This window comes from Tympanuchus pallidicinctus, unplaced genomic scaffold, assembly GCF_026119805.1.
Source record: "Tympanuchus pallidicinctus isolate F22 unplaced genomic scaffold, pur_lepc_1.0 scaffold13, whole genome shotgun sequence".
Lineage (NCBI taxonomy): Eukaryota > Metazoa > Chordata > Aves > Galliformes > Phasianidae > Tympanuchus > Tympanuchus pallidicinctus.
Genome location: NW_026294648.1, coordinates 2132645 through 2155711, shown reverse-complemented (window position 1 = coordinate 2155711; position 23067 = coordinate 2132645). Strand labels below are relative to the sequence as shown.

At 42.9% G+C, this 23067-nt stretch overlaps 1 protein-coding gene across 6 annotated transcripts in view; it reads left to right on the top strand.

The window, feature by feature from the left end:
• The window catches only part of IL1RAPL2 (interleukin 1 receptor accessory protein like 2), a 333350-nt gene extending 317569 nt beyond the window's left edge, over positions 1-15781 (top strand). For 4 of the 6 annotated variants that reach the window (XM_052673211.1, XM_052673210.1, XM_052673212.1 and 1 more), the window contains exons 10-11: positions 2901-3071; positions 12327-15779. In XM_052673211.1, coding sequence (XP_052529171.1) covers positions 2901-3071; positions 12327-13024 — 869 coding nt within the window. In that variant the 3' untranslated portion in view covers positions 13025-15779. Of the gene's footprint in view, positions 1-2900; positions 3072-10282; positions 11065-12326 lie in introns of those variants that run through there. The other 2 variants (XM_052673214.1, XM_052673215.1) reach the window with 2 other exon arrangements.
• The last annotated feature ends 7286 nt before the right edge of the window (positions 15782-23067 follow it).

Genomic DNA, 23067 nt, shown 5'->3' with positions numbered 1-23067 from the left:
TTTCTCAAGCTTTGTGTGAGTGGGAAAACCTGAAATTGTTGCGCTTTTCTTTCGTACAATGCAGGGAAATATTTATATTGATAGAGAGGAGAAAACAAAGAGTAAGACTGAATGGTTTTAGAGGTGACTTGTATCTAATACTTTGGGATTATACCAATGTGATTTCCCTGTTTGACACCAACCAAAAATGACCCAAAGTAGTAACTTTCCTCCAGAATGAAAGTATTCTGCTCCCTTTTTTTCCAAAGTTAAGCTGCCACATTTTTGTTGATGTAGCTTTTTTTCTTCTGTTACTTTTTAATTTATGAAACATTGCTATTTTTCACTTGTTTAGACCAACCCCGTGATACTTAGAGGATTCTGTGTGCATGTTAGTTCTGGGATCGATCTCTTGCTTTTCGTACATCATTTTAGAACTATTGCAGCCGTGCGTCTTATTCTGATCCTGCACTATGAAAGATGAAGGCAGAATGCTGCTGAAGTCAAAGTGTGTATAAGGGTGTTTCGGTGATTCATTCTACTTCTTCTCGCTACGGAGTGAGCCTACAGAGGTTCTGTGAGCCATCATCTGTGTAGGTGCAATGGCATACATCCCACTTGTATGTGCATTTCTTTAAAACAAAAGACATGAAACCTAACAGATTTTTTAACCCTATTTCTAAAAATAGCCATGTAGGCTATGCTGGATGCATTTACTTCCTGTGTTGTACATAGCTTTGTTTTTAGACAAAACATTCTGGCAATAGTGAAGATTAAGGGAAGCCATTTAGAAAATAACCTCAACAACACTGCTTCCAAAGCACACAGAGGAAGCAGTGGGCAAGCATGGGTCCTTCTGCTAAAATCCAGTGTATGTGAAGCTTGTGAGGAGGGAGCCAAGGCTGCGGAGATATAACACAAGCATATGGGCTCACAGGAGGCCCAGGGGAACTCCTCTTGCTTGTTTGCATTGTGAATAGAGGAGACGAGGGAGCGCTCCCACGCAGCTGGAAGGAGCAGGACTCAGCTCAGAGTCTGCACGCACACCATTCCCAGCCCATACCTTCCTGTCTGTGTGTGCAGAGTTTCCAGGCTGCTTTGTAACCAAGCACATCAGTGCTCCAGGGTTTGCTTTGCTGCCTTGCAGAGCTTTCAAGTATTTTCAGGGATGTCTGCCCCCTGTATCTCGTGGTCGCTGGCTTCTCTTGAAAGTTTTCAACAAGTTTCATTATGGACAGGATAGCGTGTTTTGGATGGGCCTCCAAAGCTGACTGGCCTTTTTTTGTTTGCTGTTTATTCTTCTGTCATCTTTCCTTCAGCAATTACTATTTTTGTAAACTGATGATTTCAGAGAAATATGAGCAAGCCAGGTGGACCTCCTCCCTTACAGCTCCAATGGCACTAGGCAAATTGCCTTTTACAGACATACAGTTATTCACATGCTTCGTCTGTAGCTCTGACCATCGTGAGTCTGGCTTTGCGTCAACAATCGTAAGAAAGAACCATAATTTTAAAGTCATCAAATGTTTTGCGTTATGATTAGCTATTTTTTCTTCTTATTGGAAAATGTTGGTGAGTTTTAACTGCTTTCATTATATTTGATGTGCACAATTCTTTACACATAATTGGTGCTCAGCAATCCTCCATTTATTCAGTTTTGTCCTCACAACATTAACTATTTGATTTTTCATTTTCTGTAAATAATGGCAGCTGTACTCTTTGCCCAAGACTGAATTGCTCCAGGTTGACTTTCAGTGCACTATTTTCCATTACCACAGGGCAGTAACTAAGGCAAATGTTGCTAAGACAGTTTGATCCCAGGCTCAGTAGCGGTGCCACTTCTGTTCTCGGTACGCTTGGCCAAGCTCTCAGCTCTGTGTGTCAGATGCAGAGAGCTGAAGATTACCGCAGTGCTCTGCAGGAGGAAGTAATTATGTTGTCCCTTCTAGCCAAGCCTCTGTTCGCAGCCTTGCTATGCTTGCAAGGCATTGCTCGGGGTCCCTTCTGTCACCCACTTCCTGCCTCTGCCTTTTGATGAAGCAGCAAAGCTTTCCCTGCACCCCACAGCTGCAGGTACCACAGTGCAGGAGCAATCCCTCCTGCTCCTGGAGTTATTCCTAGTTCTGATGTTGTAAGCCCCATGTATGTAAATCATTCTGGGTTAAGTGACCTCTAAAATTATATCAGTTTTAAAAACAGGGAAAAGAGATCTGAAACAATGCTTTAGGTTGTTAGTGCTTGACACTGTTTTCTGCACAGTGAGTATTCACTTAAGTCATGCATTTCTTACATTTATTTGTAGAAAAAAGTTCTCCCGTGAGAGCTCAGAACTTTCCCATAATCATAGCACTTAGGAGTTAAAAGAGAAATTTCCATGTAGGTTTGGGTGCCACAACATAAGAAAGACATAAAACTCTTACAGAGCATCCAGAGGAGGGACTGGAAGATTGGGAAGGCAAGAGGGGTGAGGAGCAGCTGAGGCCCCTGGGTTTGTTGGGCCCAGAGCAGAGGAGCTGAGGGGAGCCTGATGGCGGCTGCAGCTCCTCACAGGGAGCGGAGGGCAGCGCCGAGCTCTGCTCTGTGTGGCAGCGATGGGCTGAGGGGACGGCATGGAGCTGCATCAGGGGAGGGCTGGGTGAGGGCAAGGGACAGGTTCTGCACCAGAGGGTTGTGCACATGGAGCAGCTCTCCAGAGCCCTGGGACACTGCTCTCAGCAGCAGGGTTGGGTTTGAGTCAGTGCTCTGTGGGCTCTGTGGGCTGGGAGACAGGGGCTGAGCTCGGCTTGTGTGTCTCTTCCAACTCGGGATGCTCTGTGATTCCATGATCATTAATAGGAATAATGCAGTTTTCTAGAACTGCTGTGTGCTTTTTGTCTCGTTCTTGCAGACAGCAGGCTGAGTGTGAGTTTGTTTCCTTACAGATAACAAGGAATATGATGCGTATCTTTCATACACCAAAGTGGATCCTGATGCACTGGATTGTGATAATAATGAAGAGGAGCAGTTTGCACTAGAAATTCTGCCGGATGTTCTAGAAAAGCACTATGGATATAAGCTCTTCATTCCAGATAGGGACCTCATCCCTAGTGGAAGTAAGTATTTCTGACCTTCAAGTTTTAATATAATTTCTGATGCTTTACGAAGGCCTGGTCTGTGCAACAAGGGCTTGGTACAAAAACTTCTCTCTGTGAAGCAGTTTTAGGGAGTGGATAAGTCTCCCTGCTGCTACAGATTTGAACTCTAGGTTAGAGGCAGTTCCTGCACCACTGAAACCAGAGGGAGCTGTTATTGATTTCAGTGGAGGCAGAAGCCAGACCTTTCTACAGAGGAATTTGCAGTGCTGCAAGCAATGCTGTAATCTAAAATTTCTGTCAGACTCAGTCACCTAAAAATGCAACTCCCCAGAAAGATTTTGTAGTCTCTGTATAATCATTGAAAACGGGTTTTTTTTTGGAAGTAATTTCTTTTTTGTCTGTCTTTTTTCCCTTACTTTGAAGTCTCATAAATAGCTACATTAATTTCCCTATCAATGCCATACATGCAGTTTTTCATTAGAGTTTTGACCAAACGTTGCATTTCTGAGCAGGATTGTTACTGTGTAGTACTGATTCTTCAGACAGCTCTGTACAGTCCTGCAACCTGATGGCCATCTTCCACTCTGACAGTGTAATACAGATGTCCATTTCAATCAGTTTCACTGGCATGTCTGAACATTCAGCGGCGTCCTTAACACTTAATCAACACTTGATGCTTTCTTAGCTGTGTTTATAGCATCTCATCTTCCTGATTCATTTTTGGATAAATCAAATGCACTGTGTCGATGAATGCATAGTAGGTTTGTTTAGTATCTATTTATTCCTCTGAAATACTGAAATTCTACCCATCCCTTTCCTTACTTTATTGTTTTAACTAATGCTGTCTGAAAATCATTTCAATGAAAAATGCTAAAAGAGAATTCTTCTCTCTGCATGTACTACTGGATAGAAAATATGCACAAGAGAACAAAGCAGTGACAGTGCTGGAGCAGATGTCCCCAAACATGAAACAGCTACAACACGACTGCTTTAGCAGCTTGCCTGCCAAAGACTTGAAGCTGCTGCCAAACCCCAGTGCCTGCCCTAGAAGTTGGAGCCTATTTCTTCTCTGTTTGAGGGAGCTGGAAGCAGATTTCTGACTCCAGTTCCCACTGGGAGAAGTCAGAGCCTAGTCTGAGGTCAGGCACAGTCCTCTGTAGGGGCTTGAGCAGACCTTGTGCTTTTGCAGCTCCTAGGCTGGAGCTGCTTCCTCTGTTCCTTTGCTCTGTGAGGAAAGTCATGCCCTGCAAAGTATGAGTTTTACTCCATTAGTCCCCAGAAACAAAAGACAGGTTATAGAAAAAGTAGCCTTTTTATTTAAGGCAGCCCAAGCAAGCGGTACTGAATTATTAGATAATTAGGGAAAAGTACGTCTTTTTGTGTTAAAAATCACAGACCTATAGTAAATGGTTGTTTTATATCCAGCAACGAAGCAGTTAGATATTGCAATTATACAAGTTATTAAGCAGTTTAAATCTGGTCTTTTGGGGATAACTGCACTGAAGCACAAATTCATCTGAAATGAGCTTCATCTTTCCAATTGCCATACTATCCAGCATGATGTTGTATTCTTGTCTATTTTTGTCAGTCAGACACTCAGCAAATACTTGTCATCACTTTGGGTCTTCATTAAAACTCTCCTGAAAATGTAGGATACCTTAAAATGTCAATTCTCATTTATGAGCATTCACAGACTTAATACTTCTTTTTTCCTCTCAAACTCACTTCTCCAGTGTTATGAAGGGGCCTGACACCAGCATGTGAAGCTTCAAGTGTGCTTAATCAGACATAATGGCAATGCAGAATAAAATGTGGATCTGAAATGAGTGTGATTTGCATGCCTTGGCTTTGAAAAAGATGTGGGGATGACATTTTATTTTGAGAGGTGATGGAGAAGGATGGAGGAGTCGGACTCAGCTGTTTGTAAACTCTCTGTGTGCCTGTGAGAGGTGGAACGTGGCTGTTTCTTGTGCTCTATGCAATACTCACCAGTCTTACAAGGGCTTGGAGTGCATAGTGAAGAGATCAGGCACTGACCTCCCAGAAATTTTAGAGCTGAACATAACGTATTCCGATGCGACAAAATATGTGGCGCTTCAGGACAGGTTTGTACAGAATGAGGTTTTGATCCTAGTGACCTTTTTTGATTTTAGGAAATATTTCTCACATGCATTGCATTTCACTGTCTTTTCGTGTAAATGACTTCGTGATGTTATATTTTTCCACTCTCCGCCCTGATGATTCCTTATGTACCTTTTCTGAATACTTCAATGTGTGATTCCAGCAAATCAGATGTGTTTTATAAGACGGGTTGTTTTGTACAGTCTCTGCAGTGTTAAGGTGCTGCCACAGGAGGGTGTGCATTATTGGCTTGCTTCTTGGCATGAAGCAGTACATTCAGCTGCTATTCGGATTTGAGAGCTAGCAAAAAATAGGTTTGTTAAATAGTATTTCATTTATCTTTCTTGGACTCTTCCCTGAACAAACTGAAAAGCTGACTTCAGAAAATTCAGGGACAAGCTTGATTATGCTTTTGCCAGCTGGTTCATATCTAACCTCTGGGGAAAAGCCATGATAGGCTATGCATGTCCCTCTGCAGATGAAGGACAGATCAGATCCAGATGTGCCTGAGCAGGGACTCACTCACCCATCAGACTGCTCCTCTGCCAAAGGGAGACCCTGGCAGTGTCCCCACTGCGTAGCCTAGCTCGGCACTCTGGCTCAGTGCTGAGACTGTTTCAAGGTGCATATGGAGCAGCTGTTGCCAACTCAAGGACAAAGATGATGGCTGTGGAGGCCAAGGCCACCTCTTCACTCTTGGAAATGCATCACATTTGCAGTAGGCATTCGTTTCTGAGTCCTTCAAAGCTGGAATACAATTACTGTTCCTGCAGAGCAGTTTTGTTCAGCAGTTCGGAACTGCTGGGAAGGGCACTGAGGGTTGCCCACCTTGCAATGGCCAGCCAGGACCTTTGAAGTCACTCTTGGTGTTGTCTGAGAAAAAGGATCCAGCTCCTGAGCTGGCGAGGTGTAAGCAGGGCTCAGACAGCCACTACTCCTCTGCTCCGGTTCATGCAGAAGCCCACATGACCATGGAGGCTGGAGAAGAGGCAAGAGGGCAACGAGACATAGATGCAGTGTGTTTTGTAAGCAGCAAGACCAAGTTTGACATTCACTGCAGCTTTTCTTAAAGAGTTTTCTTTGCTCTTAGTAGAGAGCGCTCTTCGTTCCCTCGAAGCTGACAGCACATGGAGCTTTCTGCTTAGGCACCTGAGGCATAACTGAATGTGTTGGACCTCCATAAGGACACTATGATCACTAACAAACAGTTGCAGTAGCTATGAATTTCTTAGCTGTTATCATTTTTTCCACACTTTTTCAGGGCTTTGTTTCAACAAACCCTTTCCCACAACCAAGCAGACTCTTGAACCCCTTGAGCTTTTTAATTCAATGTTAGAAGACCTGAGGAGCCTGAATTGTTGAAAGAAAAAAATGGAAATACTTAAATTTTTACCTGAGCCATTTTCTGTCTCACTAAGGATGATGTTTCTACAAAGAGAATAATATATTTGCACTTGGCTCTTCTAAAACTGGGTCCACACCAGAGAAAGATACTTTTTTCCCGTCGTTTCTACAAATTATTTTAAACTCAGGAAGTAAAGAGGTCAAGACTGTCAATCTGTGTTTTTAATTCCAGCAACACAAATCTCTTAGAACATCATCTAGTTGCTTTCCAAACATACTTATATCTGATGTTGGCAGGATTGGAAACACACCAGCAATTTGCTCCAGCTCAGCCCAGGGTATGGAGATCAGGCACTGAAAATGAAAATCCACTTTTACTGGAAAATGAGATGTTGGCAGCACAACAAGAGAGCACCTCAGGCATGTGATAAAAAGCGCCCATCAGTCAATGTTACAGTTCTAGTTTTTTGTAGTTTTGTCTGCCTATGTGTGGTGGGTTTCTTTTTTGTTTGGTTTGGTTTTCTTTTATTGGTTGTTGTTTTTTTTTTTTCTTTTTTTGTGTGTGGGGGGGGGTTGCTGTTCTTGTGGGTTTCGATTTTTTTTTTACCTGGTGATTCCAACTTTTTGGATTCCTGGATGAAGGTGGACACATGGACAGCGTGCCTGGGGTTCCCAAGGAGCGTTCATCAGGTATGTGGCACCATTTATGTGGAATGGAAATAGAGTGCTCAGCAGCACAAAGTCCTTTCACAAGTCCCTCATTGTCTGCTCAATATGAATCTTACAGTTAATGACAAGCATGTAAAAATGAAATAGAGAGGAACGGCAGTTAAAAACGAAACAAATATGAACAAACTCCCCACCCATCTTTAGAGTCAGCCAAGACAGACTGGCCACCCTGGTTTTCTGAAGGCCATCAAGATGATCAGGAAGCTGGAGCACACAGCGTAAGACGAGAGGCCAAAAGAGCTGTGTTTCTTGAAGAAAAGAACAGCAAAGATAAAACCAAGGGGGAATCTTACTGTTCTCTTTGTGATGGAACACACAGAGAAGATGGAGCCAGGCTCTTCTCAGAGATGCACAGTTGTTAAATAAGAGAAAACAATGAAAATTCCAATTAATCATTTGTAAATATTTCCTTGCCATGAGGGTGTTCAGACACCAGAACAATACCCAAAATCACTGGAGGAGAAACTTCCATCCTTGGAGATCTTCAAAGTTTTACTGAACGAGGCCGTGAGCAATCTTACCTGTTCCTGGTTTGGGCAGAGGATTGACCCAGAGACCCCCGGATCCCACTTCTGTCTTGTGTGATTCTACAAACTTTTGATTCCAGATATCCAGAATTTTGATTCCAACATCCAGCACCACATCAGTGTCATCAAAATCATCAACTTCACCTCAGTCTGCAAGGAGACATTGCCAGAGCTGTTCTTCTGTTCCTCATCCTCAGCACTGAGAGGGTTGCGTGTCAAGCCAATCTGTGTTATTTGCTTCTTTCCATTGTATTCATGAGCTGACCCTTAGCTTAGCTGAGATTATGCTGTCTTTGGGGCAGGGCTGTCACACTTCTGTGTTCCAGCAGTACCAACTGTGTTGCTGTTCTGACTGAGGCTAACATAAACAACAAACAAATATAAAATTTGTTTGAAATAGGAATAGCAAGATGTAATTACTTTTGTTGTATTGAAGTAACCTAAGTTAGGGTTTGGTGAATATTCAGTTAAGAAGGTAGGACTGAATTATAGTTCTATAAATAATTCACCCTCAAGTAATAGTCATGTTGCCGAACACATGGTTGTTCTCAGGGCACTAGGAACCAGCATGGTTGATGGTGCATACTCTTTGGTCTTTGTGGTGCTGCAGACTACCCTGGTTAAAAACATACATAAAACATGACATAATTGCTTTTCTTTATCTCGCAACTGCTTCTGAAGATCATCTGAGTCTAGTTAGTCAGACTTTGTGTAAGCAACTCTGTGTCCATGGTGCTTATTAGTTTTCTTGATCTTGGATTGTTTGCATATTTGGTTGTCTGGGTTTACTTTTAGCTCGTGGTTAATGTAGCTCATTCAAGATTCAATAGGCAATTATGCATAATTACATTCTTCCAAATAGGATGCGTATCTTGGACTTCAGTGCTCCAAACTGCAGTTCAGCATCACTTCACCCTGAGTATCGAGTTTGTGTGTGTATTTGCTGTCAGGTCGTTTATCTTCATTAATCAGGGTAATCATGCAAAAAACCATGATTGTTCATGGGTGTGGAATTTCTTGTTCATACTTCCTTGGACATCACACTGTACGTGATGTAAGTAAGTTACTGATACAGCTACCTAAAGTGCAAGTTTTTTTGACCTGTGAGAAATGCTAACGTGAAACTGGTTTGAGAACATATTGCAAAATGGTATTTCAAGGAAAGGAGAAAAAGAAAAAAAAAAGGTTTAAAAAAGGTTAAAATGATTTAGGTGTTCTTCATTAAAATCACGTGGGTTAATTCTGATTCTGGTGTTTTATTTTTGTACTAAAGTTTATGATAAAATATACTTTTGGGGAAGAAAAGCTAACTATTCCATACCAATGGTTTTGAAGATTTTTTTTTCTCCCCTCACAATGAAATGTCATTGAAGTTGACTCTTCTTTTGAAAAGAAATGAAGTCTTAATGAGATGAGATTTACCTGGTGCAAATATGTTTGTGTGGAGTCTTGCAGTTGATGATGGTCGGTGATGTGAATCCTGAAGTCTTTTTTTAACTTCTTCATGAAAGTGAAACAGCCATTGCTTAACAATTACTTTTTAGCTCACTGGAAGGAAGAATCAACTCTCTTTCTCCGTCGCACACTGCAGCATAGCTCAACCTACAGTTTTTGGAGCAGTGTCTAATTTGGAAGTGAAGGATGATTTACTGACTCCACGATTTATACAATCAGTTTTGTTCCACTGAAGAAAATAAGGTGTGGATTTCCACAGGCCTTACTAAGACAAGAATCAGTCTTTCTTTGCTCTTCCATGCAGAAATGTTTGATGTACGTGTTGGACGTGCTGTAGAGCTTGCCCAATGGAACCACATGTTCCAGAGAAGCTGTCACTTGACCTTAGTAGTAGTCTCAGGCTGAAGTTATTGAGAGCATACAATGCTTCTGAGGCAGATGGCTGAAAAATGTATTTATTTTTCATCTGGGTCTCCATTTTTCTGTAATACAGCGTATTTCATCTTCAGTGCACCAGTAGGCTCCTGTACATTTGCTGTGTCTGTCGTTGAACCAGCTGCTGGACTTTGCAGGAGCGCCTCATGCTCATTTGTGAAGGTTTCTATTCAGTTGTCTATAGGAAGAGCTCTAAATTGTTGCACTGTCCATCAAGTAAGCTGGGCATAGCAGGGGAGAGGCACAGAGGGGAGAAGTGTCCACCCGTAAATAGGGAATTTTTCCTGTCATCTTCCCTCCTAATTTCAACTAAAGCAAAGTTTGGTGAGTTTTTGATTGAAATGATGTAATGAGTAAGGGAGGGATTGTTTCTATTGAAATTATTACTGCTGGATATTTGGAGATGTGAAAGGGAAGTGACTTTTTTTTTCTTTTTAGTTTGTTGCATATAGGATGTGCATGGCTGTGCTTAGCTCTAACCTGGATACGTGGTACTGAATGGTATTGTGTCCTGCTGAGAATGTCTTGTACATTGCAGTGTTCTGAGTTTTTTGGAGGAGGGGTAAATATGTCTCAGGAAAGATGCATGATAGCATGTTGTTTTACTGTATCTTGCAGATTCAACCTCTAATGATGAAGCTTCCCACCTAAATTCTTTCTTTTTGGGAGCAGAAAGAAAGGAAGAAAATGAAGAGTCTGAGCTGTTGATACATTGGGATAATCTCTTTCCATTGTATTGAACATTTCTACCTTTCCTTAAGTTTTGTTTCACCAGTTCTGCTTATCATTTTCTTATTGTTGCTGATTCTCTCCCCTCTCCGCTGCCTCTCCCGTGGATCCTAATGTTGGTGTTTTTTCATTAATGAGTAGCCATCTTACACAGAGCAATGTGGGGTTTTTCTTCATAAAACATTTCAAGAAAAAGAAAATCAAATAACTGTAATTGCTGCATGATTTAAGAGTCTTAAAGCGTTAACTAAAAGTCAGGATTGTTGCGCAGAGATTTGTAATGTATGTGTATGTCTTGAATTTTTGTTTGTCTGTGGGATGTTTGCAATTGCCTCTTTTTTCCCGTTTGTGAAAGAAATTCCTCTTGCTGCTAGGTGGTGAAATAAAACATTAGTAAAGGCAGATTTGATGCTAACTACGCCTTCAATCTCTAAGCTATTTTAGAATGTGTTCCTGTTGGCCTATTTTGTAGCTATTTGCTTTACTGGAAGTGGTGTGAATAAGCATGCTGTGGTATGGTGCCTGAGGCTATAAAAATGAGTCTCTATAAAAATGAGTCTTGCAGTAACAGATGTTGATTAATGATGTTATTTGTAATCATTGTTCCTGCTAGAGGGCAGTGTGTGTAAGAGAGGCCCTGCCCTGTGCTGAGTAAAGATCTGTTCTGTGCAGCTCTTGTGTCCAAGTCTTCATTTATAACACATGCTTCTCCTCTGTTGTCAGCAGCACATTCTGAGTAGCATGATCAAGAGGGTCACATAGTTATAAAGAAAAAACAGTGGTTATATCATGTCTCTAAGCCTGCAGTCACAGCGCTGTGCAACCAGTGAACACTTTTCTGATCCTAGCTGTTTGTTTTGTTTTGTTTTTTTAATTATTTTCATTTCTCTGGTCTTGACCCAAAACCCTTCAAAATTCGGTGAAGTTTGGTCATTTATATGGGTTTTGGATCAGGTCTGTAAGTAGATCTCTTTCCCATCCTGTTCCATGTCAAGAATACAATTGGCATCTCTTCCTACCCTCCCTGGACAAATAAAACTCTGGATCAAAACCCTGAGTCCAACTTCAAGATTATTTTCTAGATCAGTAAGCTGACACCATGGAGCTGATGATGGGGCTGGTATTTCTGTTTACACTGATCATTCACAACTACTTGGTGTGCATGAATAAAAGAAGACTACTATTATTTTCCTTGTCACTGATGTTTGAGCAAATAAACACATCCAATATGCTTAAATTTTCCATTTGTTCCCATCACTTGTGAAGTTTCTGTTAATACCTTAGGGTACATAGAAGCACAGGTTGCAATATTAAAACTGACTGTTGGGCTACAAAGAACACTCTTGTGATTTTGTGGCCAGTACCCGAAGAAGAAAGAGCTGCCTTGCTGCTTCTATGCAATAGCACAATTTCTGCATGTGTTCAGGGTTGATTTCTTTTTAAGCTCTTGCTAGTTACAGTTTCCACACCCCACAGCATCCTCATGTCCTTCCATCCGAAACACAAGAACTGCTTCCCAGAGTGTGCTTCCCTCAGTGTGACTTTAATCATAAGCAGTGTTAATGTTAAAATTTACACAAGTACTACATTGATCTTGACCTAGAATTTCTCAGTAAGTGAACTGTGTATTTTTAGGCACTAATGCATCTGCACAGCGAGGAGATTACGGAAATGTCATCCTGTTGAGATGAGCAGACAAAAACAGTTGAGGATTGAGGATGTTATGAAGGCATTTTCTCTATATATCCTATTAATAGCAATGTGTTGTGATACACAATCCTATTTCTGTTGGAGTATGTAATGAAATGCCCCTTGTCTTAAGTGGGGTGGATCAGTGAGCCGTAGGATTTTGTTAAACTTAATTGCAAGCCTGATGTTTTGATACAATAGTCTTCTTTATTCTTTACTCTTTCTCTCTTTCTATAATTTGTAGCCTACATTGAAGATCTCACAAGATGTGTTGAGCAAAGCAGAAGACTCATTATCGTGTTAACTCCAGACTATATTCTCAGGAGAGGATGGAGTATTTTTGAGATGGAAAACAGACTCCATAACATGCTAGTCAGTGGAGAAATCAAAGTTATTTTGATTGAGTGTACTGAATTAAAAGGGAAAGTGAATTATCATGAAGTGGAATCTTTAAAGCACACCATCAAACTTCTCTCAGTGGTCAAGTGGAAAGGACCAAAAAGCAGCAAACTGAATTCTAAGTTTTGGAAGCGCCTAGTCTTTGAAATGCCAGGGAAGAAAAAGGAGGTGGTGTCTCGGCGTCAGGTCCTGGATTCTGCGGAGCAGGGCCTTTTTGGAGACCTCCAGACTGTACCCTCTCTTGCCGTCACAGGCACTTCTGCCACGCTGGTAGAGTCGCGGGCTGATCTAACTGATTGCCATCGAGCAGATTCTGTGCAAATGAGACATTATTGCAGAGGATACGAATATGATGTGTCAGCAGCAACATTGCCAATAGCTTCCATAAGCAACCATCATACATACTGTAACATACCTTTGACACTCCTAAATGGACAGCTACCTCTTAACAGTACCATGAAGGACTCCCAGGAGTTTCACAGGAACAACCCATTGCTACCTTTATCAGCAAGGGAGCTTAGCTTCACCAGTGATATTTGGTAGTGAAGATCAGGAGACTTTTGAGATGCTTCATGACTGCCATGAAGACACATTTTTAAAGAACTTTGCCCAAACCCCACGGGGCATCAAATCATATTTGAAGCAGCAGCACACTTATTTGCTTTTCTACTTGAACTTTTTTGTTTACATTTACAAATTACTGACAAAGAGGGCATTCTTTTGTAAGTCAGCAATGTCCTTCCTGTCTTTTAATGTACAGCTTGATTGCTTCTTTAAAAAAGGGGGAGAAAAAGCACATCCCGTCATTCTGCACTTAGGGATGGATAGCAGTTTGCTGTGTATGATCTCCAGCATCTGTATCTAAGTAACAGTATTTCAAATACACTGAAGTTGTTGGCTTTTTCGTGTGAACTTCAGTACAGTTTGAAATTCCAGTATCATATCATGCTACAGAAATTATCTCTGCACAGACCACGAGGGGTTAATCATTCAATAGGAAGGAGGAGGAACTCCTCCCAGTACCGTTGTCTCTCAGATGCATTTTAGAAGATGACGAGCTGAAACAATGCAGATGAAGCTTTATCAATAAAGTGCACAGTAACACTTCCTAAAGAATAAATCACCTGCTTGCATCAGCACCTCTTCATTTGTTTGTTGAGACATGTTGCATTCCCAGTGGCTGGTTAGCAATATGGTTTTGTTAAACAGCTTATTAGGGAAGGTGTTTGGCGGGATTTAAAACAACTTTTCTGTGATTAATAGATTATTTCAGACTTATTTTTGCAGGTTTTTAATGACATTTTTAGAACTGACTGAAGTATAAATTTGTCTGTCGGGGAATGCATTGATTTGAAATTTCCTAAGATCTCCCGAGCTGTGTTAAGGTTTGTAAAAAGGCAAAAACTTTACACGGTATTTTTTTCCTCCAAAATGAACAGTTAAAATTTCAAATTAACCTTTTTTTTTCTGAAAACATCAGCAATAGAAAATCATTCTGCAGCAATATTCAGAGATGAAGTGCTGAATTATCCAGGTTTACTAGTAAACTGACTTCAAATGCAGTGATAATCACCTGAGGCAGTTCTCTATCTACCTGACAATTTATGTCCTCTTAAAATATGACTGAAGCAGGAATATTTCCACTCTGTGCAACTGGTGAAAAGTGATATTTTTAAGAAGCTGGTAAAGTCTTGCATTTCTTCCATTTCTTCTGTACACACTCCCATCAGTCAAACGAGGACACTCTCATTTATCTTCCGTGGAAAGCACTGAATCTGAGTTTTGTTCAGACAAGTATGTTTCATAAGGATTTCCAGACCCAGCTGATCACAGGTTCCAGTCAGACCATGAAGACAGCCGTACTCATGGAAAAAGCTGTAATAACAAAGGCAGAAGCCTTTGGCACAGCTTCACTGAAAACACAGTAGGCATGAGAGTTTTGTCTCAGTAAGATCTGCTGCAGCAAGTCCCCAAAAATGTTTGTAAGGCAGGCAATCTCGCCTGTATTTCAATATGTTTTTTGCATTGTCCTCTTTGATTGCATGGATAAAAGTTAGCATTCTGCACTCAGCTGCCTGTGGTTCCATCAGCAAACAAGCTCAGTAAATCTTTAATGTTTAGTAGTGGTTCCTAAATTGTACCCTACGGTCAAAGTGAAAACAAACACTGACATAAGACTTAGAAGTATCCAGAATTGGCCCAAAGGCCATGAGAACGATCTCACACATGCAATAATTCATAGAGCTCGATACTTTTCCATTGCTTCTTTCCCCAGTACTTTATTCTGTGCCCTCTTACATCAGTTTTATCTGTAAACTTCTCCTTAGGTTCTAAAAAAATACATTTCTCCTGTTGCTTTTTCCAGTATTGTCATTATGCATTTGACACTAACACCACAACGGTTCTCTAGGAAAGATACTAATTTATTACACAGTGTAGGACTATAACTTGCTCTTTTGTGAAGTTAAGTTCGGAACATATTGATAGGTGTTTAATATACATATTTTTCTACTGAGAAAGAGAGTGATTTTACCTCCATTATAAATATATGTATCTCAACCTCCTCCCAGAAATCTATGAAATTTGCACTGTTTTATAAGTGTTACGGACTGTGTTTACACTGGCTGTGTCCTTTAATGCAAAATGTAATTTTGAAAAAGAACAAAAAAAAGTAAAGAAAACCCTGCATGAAGAGAGCTGCGTATGTTTAAATGAAAAGCTGTACTTTTCATTGTTTTCCTTTCCACTTTACTTTAGAATCCGGTTAATTCACATAGAATGTTCAGTGAGATTTCAAACCTACTAGTTCTGTATTAAGCATGCAAACTGCAAAAAAAAAAAGAAAAAGAAAAATCCACATACAGATTGGTCTGCTTCTTTTACTTACAATGATTAGATTTGGATAGCAAATTCATTTACTTGACAGCTTACTCTTAGGGCAGTATCTATTCAAAAGCAAAATGCAGTCATGTTTGTATTGAAGTAACATGAAAAGAACAGTTTTTCTGTCATTTTGCAAAGCACACTGTGTGTCCGTGTATCGATATATTTTAGTTATAGATGACAAGTCACAATCTGCTTTAAGATTTTAGAGTGTGTATTGAGTACGATGACAATATATACATGAATCAGAACTGCCTGTACCCCTCTGCTTTCAGTGCGGGGAAGGGACTTGAGCTCAGGAGGCCTCTGCTGTCTCAGCTTTGTGTAGCACTGCTGTGACGTGCCGGAGGTCAGACATCACTGTAGGTAGCGATGAAGGGCCTGGAAAAGTCCTGCCAAGCAGTGAAACGCATGTGTGAGTGGGACCTGGGTGGCACCGAGGCTGGGGGCCTTCCCAGTGTGCAGCCATGGGCGTCGTGCTGTAGCTGCCCTGCAGCTGGATCGGGGCCAGGGATGCCAAAACATTTTGCTCGTTCATACAAACTTCATTAGCTGAAGTAGAAGGGCTCTCTGCGTTCCTCTGTCTCACCAAAGCCTCGTACTTATTCAGCTGGAGATACTGGGGATGAAGCCAGGGCTCTCCCTTGGCAGTGCTTATGGCTGCATCCTGCTTACACGGCTGTGCAGCCCCTGCCACCCAGAGTGCCGTATGGCAACGTGTGTAGTGCCTGTATAACAGCCTGCAGGCCTCTATGGCAGCCTGTATAACAGACTGTAGGACTGTATGCAGCCTGTATGTCTGCATGACAACCCGTATGACAACCTGTACAACAGCCTGACAAGCTCACAGGCAGTAAAGATCCTTCCTGCAGCCATGCACAGCTTCTGATTTGGGGCACGTCCATCTCAAGTGCTTTGGTTGTAATGTTTCTTTGGATATTTACCTTTGTGTGTGATGTGCTTCAGAAGCAATTATGTTTTGAAGGTTGTATATAGAAATTGGATAGAAATTGAAAACCTATTCACTCTACAGATTTTACACTCCTAAAGAACATTCAGAGAGAGGGCAGGGTAATTTTGATGTTAGTAACAAGGCAGAGTGAAGATGGGCAGTTGTGGAGGGGGGTGTGGGAATGGGACTGCGTGCTTAGCCAGTGTTCTAGTAATCCTTTCTGTAGACACTGAATGAGAAAGCTGTATTAACATATTGCCATCTTCTGTCTGCAAAGCCTGCTGCAAAAACCCTCCAGTCTAACAAAAATAGTTCCATCAAATGCAGTAGACCTAGAGTAAAGCTATAAAGCCAAGCAGTACTTTTACTGTGTTCAGGGGAATAAAGAGAAGACCAAAGGGCCAGAAAGAAGTAAGTCTAGAGACTAATAAGCATTTGATTATTTACTCTGTCTTGAATCAAGCTTATTTTTGTCTCTGTTTGGTGCGGATGTGCTCCAGCACTGTCCAGCCTTGGGAAAGGAATTCTGTTCATTTCTTTGTTATAAACAAGATAAGGACTTGAGAATAAATAACAGATACTTTTAGAACAAAACCAATGTGGTTTTTAAGGACTTCTACTCCACTCTCAGCAGCTTCTTTTGATTCAACAGACTTAATTCATGCAAATTCATAAGGACATACTTAAATTCCCCTTAATTGGGTGAGAAATACTTTACTGCGTGGGGTTTAGAAGACTGGTTCGTAGACCAGTGCCTGAAATAAGGGTATTTAAGCACTTTAAGAATTATGCCCTTATGCAGATCCTCAGAGCAGCTTGTCTGATTTTGGTTCCTGCATAGATTTAAGTGCTGTGGCAGAGCAGCTGGCAAGTCTTGCCATCGTGGGTACAGGACAGGCAGTCCTTGGTGCTCACCAGCTTGGCAGTGACATTGCCCTGGAAGCTCAGTGCCAGAGTGGGGAGCAATGTCTCTTGTGTCCCACTGGGCCATCCGAGGGCTTTCCCTGTGACCTTGATGAGCAGCACAATGCAGGAAGCCTCTTCCTCCGTGCAGCATTTTGTGCATCTTGTCCCACTTGAAGGTTCGTGCTGGGGCCGCAGAGTTATTGGAAGGCAAAGAGAGTGCGGAGTGGGAAGAAAGGAGAGGAAGAAAAGAGTTGTCACAGAGTCCAAGTGTTTTGCAGGCAGAAATGCCGATTCAGCACAGCACAGTGACAACCCTTGCACGAACACTTCATGTTTGTCCACTATTCAGTGGTCGCTGGGCAAAGTTCCCCTGAACAATACCATTTTTTGCCAGCTCACTTGCTTTAGAACTCTTGTTTTGATCCTTTTAAAATTAAACTGTCGTTTCCCATCGGACAGAAAATTTTCGTGGCGTATTCCATACGCACACACAAAAAACCCCTTCTGTTTCATGTGTGTGGAAATTCCCCACAAAGTAGAAATCTGTGCTTCCTGCTGGTCCTGTGGGTTTGGAGCTCACACGCAGTGCCAACAGTGTGATGCCAACCTCTGGTAAGCAGCACAAGGGGCACAGGTTGTGCTGTGCCATGGCTCCTATCGCTGGGGAGTCTGTACTCCCAACATACAAAAGTACCATGCCCTGTGTCTTGAAAGTATTTAAGGGTTTTAAACTTCGTAAGCAACAGTGGCTCAAATTGTTCCTTTTTGACTCCAGTTAGCACAGCATATGTTAAAAATATGGGAATCTGAAATATGCTGTATGTTACAGGAGGAAATAAAAATTTGAAAATGGATAGTGAGGGCATGTCACATCTGGGGAAACACAGAGAACAATGTTGATTTGCACTTTCTTGTTGCTGAAATGTACTTTGCTTCCCTAAAGAAATGACATGATGTGTTTGGGGTGGTGAGTGGGGGACAGCTTTGCATTGCTTACGTTGCTCTCTGCAAAAAGACATTTCATCATTTCAGTGCTGCTGGAGAAATCCAGAGGCTAATAAGGCTGCTTCAGAGAGGCATGCAAGGTCTGACAGAAAGAACTATGAAGCAAAAGTTACCGAGCTTTGCCAGGATTGTTGTCATTTAAATCTAAAACAGCAGCACTGCCAATAGAAGCAGAACATGACCTGTCAGCATTTTTGCTTCATTACAATATCATTGCACAGCTATAGGCCAAGCAGAAAAACAAATAAATAATAAAAATACAGTTTGTCAAGCTGAGCCAGATTATTATGGTAGGTATTCCATAAACACCCTTTGTAATTCATTTTGATAGAGTGTAATAGGCTTTGCAAGATTTTAAGAGCTTTCTCTTCAGGACAAACACAAAGAGAAAACAACGTATTTTGTATTAGATGAGTTTCACTATTTCTTTCAATTCTGTAAAATAATTCCTTTTTACAAAGCAGTGAGTGATAAATATTTTCCTGGCTGCAAGTGGATGGCCAAAGCGTGAGCTGAATCCACCAGAAGGAAAGGGCCAACAGGGCTGCAGTTCAGTGGGGTAGCCAGTAGCCACCGCGCTCACGCGTGACAGCTGGGCTCAGGTGTTGGCTGTTGGCTGCTGATGTGCTGGCTGATGACTAGAGAATAACACACGAGTAAAGACTGTGCTATATGGAGGGATTTACAAAGTCTCTTGTGACCTCTTTTAGTGGAGCAGTGTAGGCACGGCAAGGTGAAAGTAAGAGTTGTCAGAGGGAGAACCTTGCTTCTCATTTCTATTTAAATTCAAATTATTTGAGATTCTGATCATGGCTCTGGGATTTATGTGGAGGAGAGCACTAACAGTTCTCATGCTGGTAGTGTCAGGGGCTTTGTCTTTACTACTAAGACATTTTCCTGAGAAATCCAGACCCTGACATAGCCTAGACTTAATGTAAATTTGCCTCTTATGAGAGAACTCGAGAAGAGAAGCTCTAATGAGATGTGAAGAAGCTTTTAAAGTACAGTGTACTCTGATCGGTATGTGTATATGGCTTAAAGGTAACTTCTGCCAGCACATAGGAGGGAGCACTGAATACCTACACCCCAGATAGCATTAGTCTGAATTCCTTGTAGACTGTGCAGAGAAAATTAGCATCTACTCCACAAATAAAAACAACTTTCAAAGCCCTTAACAGCTCCTTGATTAAAAGATATCAAAGGCTTTATGATCATGAATCAATCTAACACCTAACTGGGCTAGGGAAATCTTTTCATCCTCTCTTTAGGAAATGAAAAACAGGGTCAGGATCCATTTTGTCCAAGATCCAAACAAAAGCCATAGGCAGAGGTGGGGTCATGCTCCATCACCCAGTCCCAAGCTCTGCACATTCCCTGGACAAGGTTGGTGATTAGACTGCGAATTGCCCCAGCCTGGCTCGGGGGCCACATCTTCTCTCAACCAAAAGAAAAGATTATTCCAGTCTGCGTGAGCAGCCTCCAAATGTCCTGTACGTGGGTTGCACGTTTTGGAGAACACAGAAGGGCTCTCCCGGAGCTGAGTGGGACGCTTCCTTTGGGATCAGCAGCTCACTGCAGAGAGATGACAAGACAGAAGCTAATCACTGGCAACAAAGTGGTTTTGGAAGAACACAGGCTGACGAGAAGATGAGATGACAGGAAATCTCTGTTGTAGCAAATTATTGGCAAACGGAGATGGTGGGGAAAAAATGGAACTGACAGATAATTTATACCTAACAACCAGCCTGAACCCAGCTCAAAGCTCTGGCTCCTCACTGCCAATCTCAGGGAAAATCTGAACAGAGTTCAAACTTTATTGCTGACACCCATCAACGTAATGAACAGAGTCAGCATCTGTGATACGGTACTGCCAGCCTGAGGGGAAGGCTTCAGTCCAGGGCCAGAAGCTTTCAGTCACCCTTCTGTACAATTTCTGCTTACAAAATGCTTACACCAGCACAGGTATGGGTATGTCTGGGCCCACGGCTCAAAGCAGCACTCACTGTTGAAGTTGTGTGCGTGGAAGATCAGACACGGGTGGGAATGCACTTCAGTGGTAACTGCAGCATGCTCTGAGGCACACAGATGTCTCAAGGGTTGTGCGAGTTCTGCGTCCAGACCTGGGGCCCCCAGCACAAGAAGGACTGGAGTTCTTGGAGTGAGTCCAGAGGAGGGCACTGAGGTGATCAGAGGGCTGGAGCAGCTCTCCTATGAGGAAGGGTTGAGGGAACTGGGCTTGTTTGGCTTGGAGAAGAGAAGACTGCGGGGAGTCCTCATTGTGGCCTTCCAGCACTTGAAGGGAGTTTATAAACAGGAAGGAAAATGACTGTTAACAAGTGTGGATAGTGACAGGACAAGGGGGAATGGTTTTAAACTGAGACAGGTTTAGGTTAGATATTGGGAGGAAGTTTGTCACACAGGGAGGTGAGGCACTGGAACAGGTTGCCCAAGCAGGCTGTGGATGCCCCATCCCTGGAGGCATTCAAGGCCAGGCTGGACGTGGCTCTGGGCAGCCTGGTCTGCTGGTTGGCGACCCTGCACACAGCAGGGAGTTGAAAGCAGATGATCACTGTGGGCCTTTCCAACCCAGGCCATTCTGTCAGTCTGTGATTCTACAACACGGCTTCCAAAATGCAAGTACCCAACTCCTGTGCTCCACAGGGTCCAAAGACAGCTACCCACCCTGCTCTGCTCCCAGCTGACAGGCTGTGAGGAGCAACCAGAGGCTGAAGTGGCTAATCGTGAGAACAGTTATACAACAATTCAGAAATCTGTTTCAAATCTCTTTGCTAAGCCAGCAGCTGTATGTTCCAAACTCATCATCCTCCTTCTCACTCAGGTGCCAAAGTCCTTGAGGAGGTATTGAAACAGCATTGCTGTAGCAGGGGCCCTATGTGCAGCACAGGGCTGGGTGCAGACATCGGGTGAGATGAGAGACTCCTTCCATGGGAGAAAGAGAAGGCATGTGTCCACAGAGCAACAGAGGAACTCCCTGTGACCACAAGTGCCAGGACTGTGCAATGTTGCCTCCAGGCAGCAGAATGGTGGCAGACTATGACAGGGACTTCTCTTGCAAAATACAGCAGTGCAACCTTTGAGCTGCTAATCATTTTTCCATTTTGGCAGCCAAGCAAATGTTGCAAGAGAGTAATTCTCATCCAATGTACCCTGAGGGTTAACAATCTTGTATGAGAAGAGTTCCAGACTCAGAGCTGGCAGCCTCTACTTTAATGTGCAGAGAGCTCTGCTGAGTCTCAGGCGTGGTGGGAATTACCTTCTCTTTCTTTCTTTTTGTTTTTTTGGAGGGTGGAGGTGAGGAATTGTCAGAGGAGCACATGGAGCAATTACAGTAAAAGCACAGAAGACTTTCGGAGAAACTTCCTGATTTTAGAAGCCCGGTTCTTGTCATTTTACAGTAAGACTGTAAAGCACAATCTGTCCCCAGGAGAGCTCAAGGAAGGAGCAGTGGTTTGGGTGGGCTGTAGCAGAAGCCGAGGTAGGCATGGGTAGGAGGGGATGAAGCCACATGGCCCCATGGAATGGCCACGCTCACCTCAGGCAGTGCCCGGCTGCACCGTGTGATGGCTGCTCCTGGTGTGGCAGTGCCAGGTCTGGGCTTCTCCTTTGGCTGCCTTTTCCCTTCACTCAGCAAGAGGTGAGTGCAAGCCCTGAGACTGAATTTTTGTCCCAGTTCAGCAGCGGAGGGATCTGCTCACAATTGGTGGCATGGGGACATTGCCTGGGGCTGGCGTCCTGGGCACCTGCCCTAAAGGAGATGCAGTGGCACTTAAACACCGCTCCATGAGGCCATGCTGGCCCCAGAACCTTACCAAGCTGTACCATTTCGTAGAATCATAGCACAGCTTGGGTTAGAAGGGACCATCACCCAGCTCCAACCCCTGACAAAGACAAGGTTGCCAACCACTGAACCAGGCACCAGCTCAGGCAACCTGCATCCCACCCAGCTCAGCCTGGGGCACCTCCAGGGATGGCACCCACAGCTCTGGCAGCAGAACCAGGACCTCACTGCCCTCTCAGGGAAAAATTTCCCCAATAGCGAACCTAAATTTCCCATCTTTTAGTTTAAAGCTATTCCCATTGTCCTATCACTATCTACCTGTGTAAAAAGTCACTTTCTCTCCTGCTTATAAGCTCCTTTTAAGTATTGGAAGTCCACAACAGGGTCTCTCCTGTTTCTGTTTCTCAACCCAGAACCATCAGACACCACAGCACTGGCAGTAATGGCAAATCTCTACACCAAAATTAGTCTAAAGCATCCCTAAGTAACCTCCTCAACTATTTTAATTTGTAGCAAGTTACGAGCTTCTTAAATGGCACTCACAAATGGTAATGTGGGAGGCATTTTTCCACAAAGCAATTGAGGCAAGCCAAGCTCAGCTGAACAGCCACACACCACAGCAGAGCTCACCGTAACAATTGCAAATTACATTTTATACTATTCAGCTAATTCAGGGACATAATCCCAGGTAAGGCGCTGGTGAAGCCCCCAGTCAGGTGAAGGCAGTAATGATACTGAGATCAGGTGTGAGCTCACACTCCTGGGTGCTTTGCATACAGAACAGCAGAGATCTGGCGCACTGGCCGTGGGCTTTGTGGGAACACAGCAAAACCTCTTTAATTTTGCTCTTTTCCCCACAGGCTGGAGGAAGTGACTAACTCCTGAGCAGGCAGACAAGGCCCTGGTGAGAGATTGCAGGTATGTGTTGGAAGGTGAAAGTATCCTGGTGCTGTGTCTGGTCTTGGTGCTGTTAGTCAGGCATAAGTCACAGCACTACGCCTAAGACTGACTTCCCCAGAGAAATCAGAGGCTGCTAATTGA